General features: G+C 62.1%; 1 protein-coding gene across 8 annotated transcripts in view; it reads right to left on the reverse strand.

The window, feature by feature from the left end:
• MICAL3 (microtubule associated monooxygenase, calponin and LIM domain containing 3) overlaps nt 1-17753 on the reverse strand; it is a 124901-nt gene that overhangs the window by 5939 nt on the left and 101209 nt on the right. For 3 of the 8 annotated variants that reach the window (XM_037138663.2, XM_053665484.1, XM_053665485.1), the window contains 7 exons: nt 17148-17294; nt 16703-16785; nt 13954-15727; nt 13632-13726; nt 11235-11285; nt 9955-10065; nt 8836-8929 (listed from right to left, as the gene is read on the reverse strand). In XM_037138663.2, the coding sequence (XP_036994558.2) occupies nt 8836-8929; nt 9955-10065; nt 11235-11285; nt 13632-13726; nt 13954-15727; nt 16703-16785; nt 17148-17294 (2355 nt within the window). Of the gene's footprint in view, nt 1-5024; nt 5076-8835; nt 8930-9954; nt 10066-11234; nt 11286-13631; nt 13727-13953; nt 15728-16702; nt 16786-17147; nt 17295-17753 lie in introns of all 8 variants that reach the window. The other 5 variants (XM_053665486.1, XM_053665490.1, XM_053665489.1 and 2 more) reach the window with 3 other exon arrangements.

A 17753-nucleotide genomic window follows, 5' to 3' on the forward strand; every position in this document is an offset into this window, starting at 1 on the left:
AGGTCGGCCTCTGCAGAGCAGACCTGCTGCTCGGTTGCGGGTGGTGACCCTGGGCGCCTGCCCAGCCGGCGCCCACGCGTGCAGACACGCGTGCTCCGCACCGACAGTGCTCCGGTGGGGCTGAGCTGCCCCCCCTCCGGGATGGTCTGCCCTGCTCCGAGACGTGCGCTGCTCGGGCTGCCGAGCTGCTCCCCCAGGTGCCAACGAGAGCCACCCCCCTTTTCTCCTGTTCCTCCCAATCTGCACAGAGGGGTCCAATGCCACAGCAGGGGAGGCTGTCACACTCCGGACTGTAAGACAGGACATGCCAACACTGACGGCCGTGGACGGGGCGGCTGGGAGAGGACAGTGCGCAGACACAGCTCGGAAGCTGACAGCTGACAGTGACCCGGGGTGGGAGGGAGCTCAGCAGGGACCATCACAGAACCACAGGGGCGCACGGGGCACGCCCAGCAGACACACCTGGGGACTCCGGGGCTGGCGGGTGAGTGGGTGGCTTTACCACGAGGACACGGTGTGAGCAGTGAGCCTGCTCCAGCCACTAGACAGACAGACTCACACACACCTGGCTCCGGGCCCCTGCTGTACAGCAGGACAGCCCCAGGCCCCACTTCTCTCCCTCCACAGTGCTGCGCGTGCCCGTCTGGTTTCTGGCGAAACTCAGGGCTGCAGCCAGAGCCGTGGGGGCAAGTGTGCGAGATGCTGGTCACACCCGCTGCTCTCGGCACTGTGCGGCTGGACTGCCCTCAGCCTTCTCTGTGACGACAGTGCAGAGCCTGTGCTGAGGACACTTGTGCTCAAGCACCCAGGCCAAATCCTGGGAGGGACGTCGCCCCACCCATGTGCAGGGCACAGGAACATGACACACACGCACCGTGAGTTAGACGTGTCTGCACGTGTCTCACAGGGCACGGCCTTTGGCTCCCTTCAGGCCGACCACACCCTCAGAGGCCCTTCCACGTGCAGAGGACGGAAGGGCCTTGCAGAACATTCAGAACAGAAACCAAGAAATGAAGTCAGAGCAGGGAGCATTGGGTGAAGCAAAGGCCTAAAAAAACCCAGTGGTCCATCACCGAGGCTGCGGCAGGGGGCTGAGGGCAGGAGGGTCCTGAGGGGAGCTGGTGGGCCCTCACCGTGTGGCTCTGGACTGTTCACAATCTACGCTATTTTAGTGATCAGGAAACGCAGCCGACAAGGATGGCTTTAACGAGAACCCGAGGGGTGAAAACCGAGGGGAAGCTTGAGTGGGACCCGGGGTCTGTACACAGCCTTGGCCTGCAGTGAGCGTGGGCGGCAGAGGCCCTGGTCTGGGTGCCTTTTCTGAGGAGTGGGACCGGTCCCCACATTCTAAGGCAAAGATGGCATCAAGCTCACAGCAAACAGGTCAAGAATTTTAAATGCAGGGGTTCTGTCCCTTTGTAACAGCCACTCTGTCTCACCCCTCAGGCCAACTCCAGTGACCCCGGGACTCGGTCCTGGCAGGGGCTTCCTGCCCTCCCTGCCCTGCCACCTGGGCAGCGGGCTGTTCCCTCCGCAGTGGCATGTCCTCTTAGAGTGTGACCACTTGCCGTGACCCCCAGGGGCAGGTGACAGCTGCTGTCAGGAGCAGCAGAGAGCCAGTGCCCAGAGAGGCACGATCTGGCTCGTCCCAGGGGCAGCAGTGAGCCCGGGTGCAGCCAGCTCTGCGTATCATGGACCCTCCCCGTGCGGCCCCCGATAGGCCCCAGCTTCTCTCCTGTGATGGTGTCCGGAGACAGGCGTCCGAGGCTCCCAGAACCTGAACGTGGCCAAAACCCAGGCTTGCCTTCCTATGCTGAACTGAGAGTCTGCCCCGTAAAGGCCCGGACAGAGGAGGAAGAGGGGTCTCTCGGCAGGTGGTTCCTGGTTGCAGCTGGATAGTCACATGCAGGCCTGATCAGGTGGCACAGTCACCCTGCCCTGCAGTCCCTGCAGAGGGCCAGAGAGGATGTGACCTGGCTGGGGCGCTCACTGCACTCCATGCACTCCCTGGCCTCGACGCCTCGCTCCAGGTTCTGCCTCTTATGCGGCCCAAGGCTGCACAGCCTGCGGTGGGGAAAGGTGGGAGATCCTCTGGCGACTCCTTCTCTGCAGCTGTCTGTTCTGTTTCCATCGTCCTCCGACTCCCTCCAACAGGCTGTGTCTGAGACACCTCACTTCAGAGCCCTGGGCCCCTCCCCGCATCCTATCGGCTTACAGGAAACCAACAACCAGCCAAGACTCAGGACCCGAGCTTGGATGTCCTCACAAAATGCACGCAAACGCAGTCTGACTTCTGTCCCTCTGGTTGTCAGAACCCCTGAGGCTGGGGCATTCTCCCCTGAGGGAGAAGGGTCTGGTGCATTTCTCATGGGGAGAGGTGGGGGGGGCAGCCCGGTGTGGCCAATCCCAGGGTCCTGCTCCAGCCACAGGCCAGTGTCCAGCCGGTGGCTGGCCCAGCACAGTGAGGGGCCGACCAGGAGGGAGCTGGCGGGGTCCCCGAGGTCCCAGCCCAGGCTGCTGCTGTTCCCGCAGGATGGCTGGCTGTGGCCAGGGATCAGAGGGCTCAGCACCGCACACAAACATCAGGAGGAAAGTGGGCTTTCCAAAAGCTGAGCCACCACCTGCACCTGCACACAGAAAGCAGGTCCAAGGGGCGCCTTGGGGAGTGAAACTGACCGCAGAGTGGATCTCCAGAGAAATGGAGAACACAAAAAAGGAAAATGAAAAAAAACAAAACAAAAAAACCCGGCATTGGAGACCGGAGATCCAGCACACCCATGTGTGCTCACACACACACACACACACACACACATGCACATCCACACGCAGACACAGGAGAACGCTGGGAAATCGTGAGGACTCCAAAGTTCCTGAGCAAAGACAGAGCCAGGTTAAGGCTCAGACCGAAAAGATGAGCCAGTTCTGCCCACATCAAACCAAAGGGGCAACCAGGACAGGAAGACCCAGAGGGAGGGCAGGGGGCAGCCTCGGGGCCCGGCCATGCCTCCCACCCGGAACGCCGCAGTCGTGAGAGACCACGTCCAGGCCTCAGGCTACATTTCGGAGCCATTCCTGTTCTCTGAAAATCAGGTGCGTGCAGGGCGGGGCCAACGTGGGTGTGCAGCTGTTCGTATTGAAACATGATACTATAATTAACAAATAATAAAAGAATAAACTCTGTTTTGTGCGCTCACAACTGCGAACGACGAAGCCGGCCCAGCGATGGGCCATGGGCAGCCTTTCGGGGAGGGGGACGCAGGACCCAGGTGCAATCAGGGTCCACCTTTCAGGCTTCAGTGCTCAGAAGGACAATTGCTTCCCCCAAACAATGACTACGGCCAAGAGCCCCAGGGTGGGAAGCTGGCAGGGTCTGAAAAGGACCCACTGTGGTACTGGCTCCTCCAGGGCCCCTGGGAGCAGGCCCTCTGCCTGGGGACACTGGGACGCCCGCCGGTAGGAGCGTCTCTCCTGCTTCCGTGTGGTGGTCAGAAGCCAGGGACAAGTTTGACTGCCACACAGGAATCACGGGAGCTGAAGGAGTGAAGAGACGGTGACAGTCGGGTGGAGGGACCACCAGGCATTTTGTAGTTCAGAACACACGCTGTGTTCCTTGTCTTTAAAATCTGTTTCATCTCCCTCTGCAATTTGTTGGGATTCTAAATCTGAAAAGCTCAGAGATGGAGCCCAGAGACATGAAAACGAAAATAGCCGGCGACACCTGTCATTCACGCAACAGGGACAGAGAAAACTAAACCACATGTAGGGGGCACTTAGCGAACTGGGAAGGGAGGGTGAATACGATCCTAAAGAAATGGGTTTTCACAGTCCCTTCCAGGAAATTTGAATAAAATAAAAACAACAAAACATTTTCACACAGAGCTTCACTTAGAAATGAGACAAACATCCCCTGGGACTGTTAGGAGGAGGCAGGAAAGGACATTAGGTAAGAAATGGGGCCTGTTAATCGGAGTGGAAGCATCAGCCCTGTCGCGGTCTCGATGGCCACAAGCACGCCAGTCCCTGGACAACCCTGGGCAGAGGGCCGAGATCAGTGACACCCAGCGCAGCTGCCAAGCAAGGAGCCCGGTGGCCCCCTGGGCGGCTCATGACAGGAACTGCAGAGCCACAGCAGTTTGTGCATTTAGGCCACTTGCAGGCAAGGAGCTGGCTGGGCAGGTGGGGAGGCCAGGCTGCCCGACCAGGGCGTGGGGGCTGGAGAGCCCCACTCACCTTGGGAGCGGCCATGTGGCTGGCCTCTAGACAGAGCATCAGATTCCGCTGTCTTGCCAGGGGCAAGACGGCCCAGCGTCTGGAGATAAGGCTTGTGGGCTCATGTCCCTCTCATCTAGTACAAATGACAGCACAGGTCCAAGGTGGCAGCCCTCCCACCTCCGAGGGCCTGGGGTACCCCCGTGGTTTCTGACGCGGCAGGCCTCGGGTGGGCAGCGGCCGCCTGTGTATCTAACAAGCTCCCAGGTCTCAAAGCTGATGGGTGGCCCTGGGGCCCCGCCCACCAGGTCAGCCTCGGACAGAGGGACTGAGGGACAGAAGGAGGGCCCTTGTGACCGACACCTGTCAACACTGCCCAAGGTGTCCTTCCCCTTGCACTCAGGCCTCCTGGGGGAAATGTGAGCCTCCCAGAGGATGCCACCTGCCAGCTGTGCGGTGAGGTCGTGCTGGACTGTGAGTGCGTGTGTGTGGGTGCACGCGCTGGATGTCAAACCACCCAAATGGTACCAGAAGGACCCGGGTGCAGATGCAAGGTTGGCGGGACAGGCAAACATCGATCTTAAGGAACTCAGGTGGCACCGTGTGGCAGGAGCCACTGCCGCTCTTCCCTGAAGCCCGTGGGGTGGGGAGGGGGCACAGACCTCTGCTGCTCCTCCAGGCCGGAAAAGAGCCTGTGCTGTGCCACTCAGTTACTGGGCTGATTGCTTCTTGCCCTTTGTGAGCAGGGACTGAGGAAGGAGCTTGGGGGGGATGGTCAGCGGGTTAGTGTCAGCAACAGGTGCCGCCATACATACCACCCAGATGCAAGTCGATGAGGCCACTGTAACAAGACTCTCCCCAATAGTCTACAACAGGAACCGGTGAAGACAGTTACTGGACCTGACAGCCCAGCCCTAACCCTAACCCCCCCCCATCCCCCAATGCAATCGAGAACAAGAAGCGCAAGGGACAGAGATGCAGCCAGACGGGGAGAGGAATGGCCAGGACGCATGCACCTCTCAGGGCACACACACGAGCTGGGCTGCACCCTTCCTGCCGGGGCTGGGGGTGGGTCCCTAACCCCCTGGGTGGGTCATAGGTGACAGCGTTGCTGACACCTCCAATGACCAGCGAGGACGAAAGGCCTTGGCTTTGTGGGGAATCCCAGCTCCGCTAGGATGAGACTTCACCTGAGATTTAAAATACTCAAGGGCAGAGCAGGGGCAGCTCCTTCCTCAGCTACTATTAGACGGTCCAGGCTGAGGGCTGGAGACAGGCGGGAAACACCCGGGAACGCCAGGCAAGGCCTCCGGCCGCGGGTGTGAAGGCAGCCAGCGCACTCGGAGAGCACGCACTCGGCCCCGCTGGGAGCGCACCTGGGCCTTTTGCCGGGGGCGGGGGGGGGGGTGTCGAGATAAAGGAGATGCTGCCCCTCCGAGGTCAGGGCCCCAGCTTCGGTGGCCCCCTCCCGGAGCAAGGGGGCCACAGGCTGTGACTGCCCAAAGGCTCAAGGAGGCCCGCCAGCCACCGGACGCCTGGCTTTCAGCTCTGTGTGGCTGTCCCGGAAGCAATGTCACAGGCTTCGCACGCCTGAGATGCAGAGATGGGGCCAGGCCGAGGGGCTGGGCTTCACAGGCGGCCCTCATACACCCAGAGTCAGGAATTCATGTAGAGACCAGCAAACACCGGCTGCTCTTCCTCCCCCGGGTAGCTGGGCCTCGTGGCCTGCACGCTGACCCTGGCCGCCTTCTGCTCCCTGCCAGAGCTGCCCCTCGAGAGCGGGTGCATCAGAAAAAAGAAAGCAAAGCTGGTGGTTTTCCAACGCAGCTCAAGGCTGACCCAGCGCTTCAAGTGTGACTCAGGGTCTGGGAACAGCAAGGGCTTCCAGGTGCTCCAGACAGAACTCACGTCTGTGTCGTGGCTGAAGGCTCTGGGTGTCCATGTGCCTTGAGCGAGGGGAGACCAACGGCTGGCGGGAGGTCCATTCCAGCCAGATGCCTTCCCTGGAAGGGTGGCGTGGCTGACTGTGCCGTCTGCAGTTGCCCAGACGTGGGCCCCCGGAGACAGGGCAGATTAGCATCACTGGGGACTCAGATTGTAGTGCCCGACTGGCCAGAAGCAACCCAGAGCAGCCAGCGCACAAGGACAGGCCTCCGGGTCGACGACCTCTGCCCAGTAGGGACAGGGCCGCCGACTTCTGACGAAAGGGGAGCCATGGAGAGATGGGCTGCAGTGAGGAAAGGAAAAGCCTGTGCTTGGGAATATACATATCCTACGGTAAGCGCCGCCAGAGACGCAGAACTCCACAGATGCGTCTTGGGAGGTCTCCCAGCGCAGCGACCCAAGCCTGTCTGTAGACTGGAGAGAGGTGTATTTCTCTGGGCCAGAACGGTGGTTTTCAAGCTGTTTTGTGGAACCCTAGGGCTCTTCCAGTTTCAGGGGTCTTCAAATACCTGATTTGCAAATACTTTCAACTCATGTAAAAACTGAAATCAGACACGCCACGTTCAAAGGTTTGATGTGCCGATCTCACATCCGCCGAAGACCATCAACACGGGACCCATGTGCTGGGTAAACCTTGTTTCTTCTGCTGCTTTGGTGACCGTTTTCATTCCCTGTGAACATGCCAGGCAGGCGACATGCGTTCCTTCATCCACGTGCTGGCAGTAGCACCCCCGTCACTCGAGGTCCTCTGGGCAGGTGTCTCGCACGTCACAGCCTCCAGCCGAGCCGGGCACGTGGTCACCGCACGTCCAGGCATGCAGTGTTTCTCTGTGTCTCCTCTTTAGGAAGCGCGTGGGCTGCCGATGGGTCCACCCGCGATTTGACTGTGGAAGCTGCTCCACCGCACGTGCCCCACGTGCCCTGGGTGCTCCTACAGCTGCTACTCGTCACGGCCACCGCCCGAGTGTCCGGGGGTTCCCACCCCACGTGTGCTGGGAGTAGAGGTGGCTCTCCACCAAAGCCTGCATTTTCCACTTTGTGTTGACTGACATTCTAGAGTAATTCTTCTCGAGTTAGACTTGAACTGATGTGTAAAAAGGCTGCTAAACATCAAGGTTGAAAACCACGGACTGAGATGAAATCCCGGCTGCATGTGTTTACGAAAAGGTAATTATCTAATCGCCCAGAAGGAAGGATTTGGGGGAAATCCTACGCCAGGCTTTGACGGTGTGCTTCGCTCTGTCCCTGAGGCGGCCGGCGGTCTGCTGGGGAGACTCTGAGGCACGCCGTGGACTCAGACTGTGCCAAGCGGGGAGCACCTGCGGTGGGGCCGCCCACCTGAGCCTCAGCACCTGTCTGTGCTTGAGGGAGGCAGGACGTCTTCCCCAAGCACGTCTGCGAACCACGAGACCCGGGGGCACATGCCTGCTGAGTGACCCTTCACTCTCCACTCTGACACTTTCTTTTGTAACCTGCAGCGAGGCGCAGGAGGAAGGGCGGGCCGGGCCCCTGCCCGGGGTCTTCTGCCAGAGGAGGGAGCGGTGAGGGCAGCGCCTCTCTGGTGGGTCTGGGCCACCTCCCTCCGGGGCCTCACTGAGGAGCCCCAGGCTGTGGTGTCCAGGCCTCCTTCCACATCTGGGCCCCGCTCCCCTGGGGAATGTCTGTCCTTGAGAGCCCGAGTCCATCTGACCCCAGGCTCCTGAGATGAGGCCACCCCACCAGGGAGCTCGCCAGCAGGTTGGTCAGTGCGCAGAAGCAGGCCCCATTCTTGGCTGTGGTCACTGGCTCCCCTTGGGCTTCCGGGTGGCCTGCCATAGCCCCTCTGCCCAGGAGAGGCCTGTAGGAGAGGAGCTTCTGTGTACAGACGGCCGAGACATGCGACTCTGGCGAAGGCTGATACCAACCAGGCCCTCCGCGCCCATGTCGGGCTGCAGCCGGGCTGGCCCAGCAGTTTCCACATCTTGCACCAACAGGGACTCCAGACGACTCAGGGACTTCCTTGCTCTGTCTCCACCCAACCATGCTGAGCCCGCCCGCAGGCTCCCTGGTCAGCGGCGGTGCTGCCATGTGGCTGCAGATCCTCTTCGATCGGCAGCCACCCGGCCCACAGCCCTCGTGGCTCCTGCCCAGCACCCCGTCGGTGCCGGCTCCCGACAGTCCCCGCGCCTGCCCACGGGCCCTGGGTGGCCAGGCTGCACAGGCATCAGCGCACTGCGCCCGGGGAGGTGGGGAGGGCTCCGTGGGGGGCCTGCACTGCCGTGAGAGCCTAGGGCAGCAGGGGGACCAGAGAGCAGACGGTACGTGGTGTGGGGAGCGAACAGGCCCTGCAGTTCTGTGATGGTCCTTGTGGTGTGGGCTCCCTTTCCCCCCGTCTCTCCTCCTAGAGAAAGTGACGGGGCGGGGAGGGGGCAGGCCAGCACTTGCCAGCAACCGAGGATGTGGACCAGGAGTCCTCCTTGTAGGCCGACGGCGCGGCCTCAGTCAGGGCAGAGAGGGCAGCGGGCCTGGGGCCACCCACACAGACGGCTTTCCGCCCCTGGAGCCCCAGGAAGCCCCGAACCTCAGTGCTGAAGGGGCCCAGAGGTGCCTGCCCGAGAGAAAGCGGAGGTGACGCACAGCCAGCCCTTCCATGTGGGTGGGCGAGGCCTCCCGCAGAACAGCCCGCCCAGCACCCGGCAGTACCTGCTTCCCCACGGAGTGCCTTCTCCACCGCGACCCCTCTCTCCTCCAGGTGCCGCTGCCGCTCCTCCACCTGCTCCAGCTGCCGCTGGATGATCTGTGGGGACAAAAACGCAGGGGAGCCGTCTCTCACCACCTGGCCTCTCCTCACTGCCAGGGGTCAGGTGCTCTGCAGATGCCCGGAGGAGAGAGACAGATGCTTCCCTGCACGAAGTATGCGTGTGAGCCCTGGAGCATTAGCAGCACGCACCTCGTGTGTGGGGTGCCAAGGAGTGGCCAGCCCACCAGGAGTGGACTGAACTCCTGCAGGAAGGACTCAAGTGCCACAGCCCGGGACCTTTCTGACGGTGACCTCCTCTCTCTGCCCTGGGAAAGAGTGGATCTAGGGTGGGGCAGCCAGCCACAGCCTGTTTGAAGTGTGTGTGTGGGGGGCTGGTCCTGAGCACCAGTGGGGATGTCCGGGTCCCCACGTGGCAGCCAGTGGCGTCTGGTGCCGAGAAGATGCGCTGGAGGGACCTGCAGGAACAGGACTGGCGAGACGTGGGGTCCAGAAGGAGGACCAGCTGGTCTCTGTGTGTGCTGTTCAGGCGTCTCAGTGGCTTGGACAAGTGGACTTTCTGAATACACATGATTGTGTTTAAAAAACCATACTGTGTTCAGGTATCTTCTAATACTTTGTGTAAAGAAATTACTTTTAGTCTCCCTGCCCCCAATCCAGGTGCTCTGGGACCTGGGGGGCCCGCAGACAGGGGCCGACGTTGGGGAGGAAATCCCAGACCCCTCCGCGGGTCACAGGTCACGGAGCCCCTCAAGCACCGTCCTCACCGGGGAACGAGTGGCTCTGCGGTGATGGTTCCACCGTGAGGAACTCAGAAACAGGGCGTGCGGCTCCTCCCTTTCCCACCAGCAGCCCTACCACGCTGAGGCTCCGTGTGCAGCTGCAGGGAGCCAGGGGCCTGTGGCCAGAGCCTCGGGGGCCACCCTCTCAGGCAAGGGGACTCCCCCTCCACCTCTGCTCTGCCCTGTCCTCCACAGCCTCCCTCGTCGGGGGTTGGGGTGAAGCTGCCTGGAAGGAGGGTCGGCCGTGAGTCCCCCGTGCGCTGGGGCTGCCCCTGGGTTCACCTGGGCTCGGTGCAGGCGCTTCAGCTCCTCCTGCTTGGCCTGCCTCCGCGCTGCCTTCTGCACCCGCCGCGTCAGCTTGGCGCTCAGCTCCTCCTCCGTGTAAGTTCTCGGCTGGGGAGGACGAGACATTTCCTCGGTCAGGTGCACACAGCCCTGAGCAGGTGGCCCTGGGCAGCAGGGGCCCGAGAGCCTGGCTCCAGGTGGCAGGACACCTGTGTGCAGTGTGTGAAGACCCCGAGGCTGCAGCCCACAATGCCACAGGGAGATGCTTTCCTGCAGTGACGGGAACAAGGAGGCTCGGGGACGACAGCCGGGGGGCCGGCGCGACCCAGCGTTCACCCCTTTCCCATACAAGGCTGTCTGCTCTTTCTAGGGCTTCTCCAGGGTAAAAATATCGGTAAGATGTTTCCCACGCCTCCTGCCTACAGAAGACACGCAGTCAAAGGAAAATCTGGGTCCCTGCTGTTCTGGTTTGGTACCAAAAGCCACTCTCTTCAGATAAGTGATATTTATATGCTTCTTTTAGGAAGTGGCATTTGAATCAGAGAAACAGCGATGCTTCTACTTTGAGTCTGAGTGAACCCCGAACCAGCTAACAGTCTGAAGAAGGAACCACAGGGGTAACCCTGCCTGGACCCTGGGGGCTGCCCAGCAGCTTCCGGTAGAAGGGCAGGGGCAGGGCTGTTTCAGCCGGTGCCGTGAAGAGTGAAGGCAGCCACTGGCCAAACCCAGCTGACTCCAGCAGCAAACAGCCAGGGCCGCTCCAGGGGCAGAGGTGGGCAGTGAGGGCATGAGGCAGTGCCAGGTGCTCCAAAGGGGCACTGGGCACCTCTGAGAGGCGGCTTTGGGAGGGTTTGCCTGTAATCATAATGCCTTCTTCACAGTCACCATGAAAATGAAAAAGGAGACTTTTCTCGACCGAGCAGGAGACACTCAAGCGTAGTGCAGCTGTGCACCCTCGTCAGCTCCGTCCTCAGAGCCGGGCGGGCGGGGGTTGGCCGGAGCCCAGCACGCAGGCGGCCCCGCGTCCTGCTGCTCTGGTGTCCTGAGCTCGTCCCCTCGCAGACCTGGGGCTGAGGGCCGTGGACCCCGTCCGGCAGTGCCCGGTCCCCAGCGCGCAGACCGACGCCGCCCTCATGCCCTCCAGTCCTGACACAGTGGCTGCAGTGTGTGACCGCCCCATGCACGCAGGACGGTTAGTGAGCTGTGGCGGGGGCTGGCGCCGTGGTTAATCGCAGACACACATGCAACAGCGACCGGCGGGCAGGATGGGCTACTACCTTCGGTGCACACGGCCTCCCGGACGCCAGGGCCTGGGGCAAAGGTACCGACTTTTAAAGGAATGGAGACGGAAAACAAAACAGAACAGCAATGACAATAATCATTAAAAACAAAACACAGAAATGGAGCAAAACCGTAAGTTTAAAACAAATACGTAGGCCACAACCTGATTATTTTTTAGAATGTCACACAGGGCTGGGTGCAGACCCCCCTGTGGGGCCCCCAGGAGCCCCACCCTGACCTGGGCCGGGCTCACAGCTCTCCCAGGAACATGGCTTCTTCCTCACGCCCCCAACCTTCTCTTGTTCCTCCTCAGGCTCCCTCAAGTGTACGTTAAAACTGCTTAAGTAGGTGGTTACAGATGCCACTGCTCTCTCAGCAGCCCATTTGCTTGTGGCAATTCGGAGGACGCCTTCCCACTGAATGATGCAGGTGCTGGGACAGGGCCTGGGGTGGGGGCCCGGCCCCAGAGACAGACACGGAGCAAGCTGAGTGCTGAACTCTGCCCTCTTCCAAAGGCCCCCACCCCTGGCAGGGCTCCTTGGGAAGGACAGGGGTCCCTCCACCACTAGCAATGCTGGGATGGGGGGGGCACAGGGAAAGGACCTGAAACAGCAGGAACGACTGGCCTCTATCAGACATGCTGCAGGCAGACACTGTATCTGGGCTCCAGCAAGCCCTGCATGGGGCTTCTCAGAGCGGAGGGGGTCAGAGCTGCGGTCCGCCCGGCCCATGGGGCTGCAGCTCTGGACAGCTGCAGCCTCAGACCCACCGTTCCCAGGGCTCCTGGTGGCGAAATGTGAGCGTGTGGACCCTGCCTCTCGGTGGACCCACGACTCCCACCAATCACCTGAGAGGAAGAATTTCACTACTCGAACAAGTCAGTTAAGGGAACGGAAGACGGGGCTTCCCAGAGCAGCATTGGGAAAGCCTGCAACCACAGCCGAAGGACCAGCACTCAACACTCACACCGCAGGGCCCGGTGTGGTCGCCTGTGCGTGTCTGCTGTGATCAGACTGCCTCCAACTACCCACAGCTGCTTTTGCTTCAGTTTGTTCCCCTGCGGGAGCGCCCAGTCTTTCCAGCGACAGTGGGCAGTCGCCACGACTCTGTCCTGGTTTCAGGTGCACAGCGCAGGGGTCAGACAACCGCACACTTCACAGGGCGCGGCCCCCGTGTTCCCAGTGCCTGCCCGGCGGCCTGCACAGTAACCACAGCACGACTGACTGCGCTCCCTGTGCTGCACTTGACGTCCTGGGATTGTTCTGTGACGGCCCATCTGTCCCTCTCAGTTCCTCCACCTTTAGCTTCTCCTCTTAAAACAGCAGTTTCTCCCACTGAGCTCGCCCGCATCCCAGTGGGCATCAGGACATTTGCTTGCCTCCACGGCCGCCCCTGTGGGAGTGTGTGCAACATGAAGGGTGGGATTCTGGGAGCGGGTCCGGGACCTGCCGCCTTGTGCGCCACAGGGAGAGGCTGTGCTCCCTGAGCTGTGGCTTTGGCAGCTGCCGCTCGGAGTGGTGCAGGGCAGCTCACTGACTGATAGAGGGACGGCCCAGAGACCCGACCGCAGAAGCAACCACAGATGAAGTTGGGGACTGACTGGTCTGCTCGTCCACATGGAGACCACATGCTCCTTCCCGCCAGGCCCCCGCGGGACCCCGGGCAGGGCCAGGCCTCCACCAAGTCCCCGCGGGGCTGGCACACAGGAGCTCCCTTCGTCTCCTTCTAGGAGGACAGATGCAGCACTGGAATGGTCCGGGGGGATAAACGTCTCAGGAGTGAGATGACAGCGGGAATACTGGCTTCCTCTGGTTCGCCAAACCACGAAAGAGGCACTGGGCCAGGCTAGGAGCAGCGAGCGGGATGCAGGCCCGCCACAGCCTCTCTGGCAGGCAAGGCCAAGTCCTGGGAAGCTTAGTAAAGAAGGTGCAGAATGTTCTGGGGAGTTTTCCATTCAAAAGGGGGAGCAGGAGGCAGCTAGACCTCCCCTTGGGTGGGCGGGGGGCAGTGGGGAGCATGTACCCAGGGCTGGATGATGGAGACCAGGTCCTTGCAGCCTCCAGAGGCCCTGGGCAGAGAGGGCCCATGTCTGGCCTGGGCAGTGCTGCTTCACGGGGCACAAAAAAGTGGAGGGACAGCACGGGGCGCTCCTCAGAGACAGGTGGAGTGTGTGGGCCTGAGCACCCGTCTCCCGGAACTGAGCCCAGGAACTCCTGCCCTGGATGCGGGAGCCCTGGCTGCTCCCTGAGGAGCCTGAGCTGGTCCTGCTGCGTCTCCCACCTGCACCACTGGGTGAGGCTCGGCCTGCCCCTCTGGCTCTGCACGGAGGGCAGCAGCCCTGGTCCTGAGCCACAGAAGCCCCCCACCCCACAGCTGCCCACTGGCCTGCACACCTCTCGCTTCGACCTCTGGGAGGCGCTCTCGAGGACATCATCACTGGAGAGGTCCGAGTCCTCTGAGAAGCTGAGCTGGCGTCGGAGCTGCAACTCTGCGGGGAGAGGCAGGGCCGGGTGAGGGCGGCAGGGGCACTGGCCTGAGCTGGGGGTCTGGGTGGTGTCTACCTGAGTGACTGTCCCCACCCAAGGAGCCGGAGCGTGGAGGCTGCAGTCTGTAGGCAGTGCTGCCCTCCCATGGCCCCCGTCCCTTCTCCCTCCCGAGTCAGCACAGCTCTAGGGCCCTGGGCTGGGGTGTGGGGGGTCCTGGGTGTGCACACACCTGCTTTCAGCCTGGGCGATGCCCGGTGCTTCCCTGAGTCCACGGTGGTCCCACTGGAGGGGGTGCTGGGGCAGGATTTGTTGTCTCCCTTCTTCTTCTTGTCCTTCTTGTACCCAGAGAAGACCGACTTCCACAAGGACCTGGATTTGGTGGCTGCCTCCTCTGGAAGGTCTGGGCTGGGCTTCTCAGGGGCCCGACCCTCCCCCTTGGCTGCCCGCCCCTTGGCTCTGCGTGGGGAAAAGAGTGACGCTCTCTTCTTGCTCTTCCCACTGGAGCCCTCAGAGGAGGTAAGCGAGCCATCGGGGGGCCCCGAGTCGGACACGGGCGACAGGAGCTCTTCACTGGTGGCTTTGTGCTTGGCGGTGGGCTCTTCCGGAACTCTGTGGGGCGTGAGGCCTGGGCCTCTGCCCTTGGAGGGCCCTGAGGAGGCTTTGCGGCCGGTGCCCCCAGGGGGCCTGGAGGCCTTGGCCCCCGTCTCCATCTCCCTCATCTGACGCAGCTGCGTGGCCATAGCGTCCCTCAGCACCTGGCTCTTCACAGACCTCTCCCGGGCCCGCATGCGCTCCTCGGCCCGCTCCTTGGCTTCCGGAGAGACGACGGGCAGCCCCCTCTTCTGCAGGTGAACCCCACTCTCCAGACTGGGCAACCTACCATTCTCCTTGGCCGAGGATGGCCGGAGCGGTTTCTCAGAGAGGGGCAGGCCGGACGGGGGCGTGAAGAACTTCTCCTGCAGACTTGAGTCCTCGGTCCTGTCCTCATACGTGTCCTCCACGTCATCGGCGAAGGGGATGTCGTCCACACTCTCCACGAACGACTTCCGCACCTCCTCCCGGGGGGGCTGGTCTGGCTCCCGGGGCGGCCGCAGGGCAGTGGCCGGTGGGGGCGGTGGGATCCCTGAGGCCTTGGCTTCCGTCTCCTGACGCTCACGCATCTGATGGGGCTTCCTGCGCAGAGTGGCGGGCTCCTCGCCCTGCGGTGGGGGCGGGGGCGGGCTGGAGGGGGGCGTGAGCACCGCGGAGTCCGAGGTGTTGAGGCTCTGGCTGCCCCAGGTCTTCGTGTTGGAGGAGCCCCCATGCAGGCCCAGGCCGGAGCTGCTGGACAGGTCCCTCCGCTCCTCGTGGGCGCTCCTCAGCTCACGGTCGGACGGGGACTTGGGCGTCGGCGGGCAGGGCTGGTCACTCTCCGACTTCGGGAGGCCGAGTCTCTTGGGAACAGGTGGAGCTTTCAGGAAATGGAGCCCCTCACCCTGAGGGGACTTCTCCACTGAATAGGATTTGAGGGACACCGGCTTCAAGACAGGTGAGGGGAAGCTGAGCTCAGGCCCCTTGCCCCGATCGACGGGCGTGAGCCCGAGGCTGCGGCGGATCTCCGCACTCTTCATCCAGAACTCGGCCACCAGGTCACTCCGCCGCAGAGCCTCGTCCGCAGCCGGAGGGCTGCCCAGCCTGTCCTGGGCGTCCCCTTGGTTCTTCATGGGGACGGGGGCCAGAGGGGTGGGCGTCTTGGCTGGCCCAGGCTGGAAGCATATGGGGGACAAGGTGGGGGATGGGACGGTGGCCTCACAGGAAGGCTGTGGCTGGGAGCAAATGGGGAGTGGGGTAGAGGCGGCCAGTGGGGAAGGAGGCGGCAGGGCTGCTGGCGGGGTCTGGACGGCAGAGGGCGTGGCTTTCTGGTCAGCAGCAACGTCTGCTCTGGGGAGCGAGAGCTCTGGGAAGAGGCGTTCCTCGGGCGATTTCAACCTGGCAACCTCAGACAGGAGTGGGACCCGGGCCCCCTACAGAAACGAAGACAGACAGATGGACACTGCTCAGGCGGCCAAGACTGGTGGTCAGCAGAGAGCCCCGGGGAGCTTTCTCTCTCCGAGGGCCTGTGCTCACGCTGGCCTGCAGCCACGGCTCCGGCGCCCCCAGGAGGACCTTCTGCACAGCGTGCGGTTTTAGACCCGCTCGGCCCAACTGGACGACTCCGTGGTTGGGGCTTGGCCCCCCTCAAACGCATGCACCCCACATCCCTTGCGTGCTGGCCTGCTCTCCCTCCCGTCGTCAGGGTCCCTGGTGAGTGGATTAAAAACAGCTGTTTCACAGCCTGTGTTATAAATCGCCCCCCTTGGGAGGCACAAAGGTCCAGGGAGCCCTACGTGAACCCCACTCATGCCTGCCCATCCCCCTCAGGAAGCTCCCCCACTGCACACACACAGCCGCCATGTTTGCCTTGCTGCTCAGGGCCCCCGAGGCCCGACCCAGCAGACACCCTGCAGTGCGGACCTCCCTCCCTGCTCTGTCCTCCCCAGGTATTTTCCAAAGCCTGTTCCCTGGGACATTGTTACGATGCGTTTACCCTCTATGCTCTAACGTGTGGTTCACATACCACTTGATGAGTAAATATTTTTGATTTTAAAATTCACAGTTCTGCCGTGGCTAGTGTGGCTCAGTGGACTGAGTACTGGCCTGCAAACTGAAAGGTCACAGGTTCGATTCCCAGTCAGGACACATGCCTGGGTTGCAGGCCAGGTCCCCAGCAGTGGGTGTGTGAGAGGCAACTAACTGATCAATGTACCTCTCACACATCGACGTTTCTCTTCCTCTCTCTCTTTCTCCTAAATACTTAGAATTCATAGTTCACTGTAACAAAACATCAAGGAGACATGCACCTGTCTTGTTGCACCAGTGATCCCACAAATACGGTGGAACTTCCAACACTTCCGCTTGGGGCACCAGCTCTGCCCCCGCCAGTGAGCCCCAACTCTTACCTCGGCCGTGGGGCTGTGGACTCGGTGGAACAGAGCAGCTTCTTCCAAAGTGGACCGGATGGGACTGGAGACTTGGGAGGGACCTGCACAGCAGAGAGCCAGGGGACTGACGGGGGAAACCCACTCCTGGGGATGGGCCCCCCCAGCCAGTTCTGCGGTGGGGTCTGGGCGCCCTCGGCCGCCTGCAGATGCAGGAGGAGGAGCAAAGGCCCCGGCCCCCCCGGCGCCCTGTATGCACACTCTGGGTCAGAAGCACCAGCTTTGTGTCACGTGGATGGTCCGTTCCTTCTTCCTTCTCATAGCCCCAGTGACACCCAGAAAGGGGCTAGTGCTGAAACTGCATGCATGGCCCAGCACAGGGGGCAGGGGCCATCATCTGAGGCTGGTGTGTGGACGTCCCAGTGCCACTGTCCTTGAGGGGCCTCTCCTGCCACAGCAGACTGACCTCTCCCTCGGGGCTGCGGAGAGGCAGTGGGCCAAGCTGCCTGGTCCTCCGAGACCTTCAGCTCCAGTTCCGTGGCTGCCGCCGCCGGCAGCTGCCTGTGCACCTCGGCCTCGGCCTCCCAGGGGATGTCGTCAGACCAGTGCTGATCTGGTGGAGGGACAGGAGAGCAGGCAGCTCAGCCAGGCCTGGGCCTGTCCGCTGCTCCTCAGCCAGCGGCTGATGCCGGGCCAGATGCACGCGCTCAGCAGCACAGTGCTCACTGCAAAGCACTGGGCTCCATCGTCTTTGACACGCAGCTGACAGGCCAAGGCTGAAGGTAGCCAGCAGGTGTGCCTGGGGAGAGTGGGCCTTGCTTCAGGGGCCACCACCCACCAGTGCTCCTCTCCTGTGGGCGGCTCCAGCCCTGCTGCCCCACACCGCAGCCTGGACTGCCCTCTAACTCGTCCAGCCCAGCCCCTGCCCCTTGTCTCCCCACCAACCCAAGTGGAATTCTGCAACCCTACCGCCCCGTGTATGGCTTTCACACAGCACCCATGGACTGCAGGCCCCTGTACGAGGCCCCAGTTCAGCTCCTTCTCTCACATGGCCACACAGGTGCAGGCTGCA

Source organism: Artibeus jamaicensis, unplaced genomic scaffold (assembly GCF_021234435.1).
Source record: "Artibeus jamaicensis isolate MK-2021 breed Jamaican fruit bat unplaced genomic scaffold, CSHL_Jam_final contig_415, whole genome shotgun sequence".
In the NCBI taxonomy this organism is placed as follows: domain Eukaryota; kingdom Metazoa; phylum Chordata; class Mammalia; order Chiroptera; family Phyllostomidae; genus Artibeus; species Artibeus jamaicensis.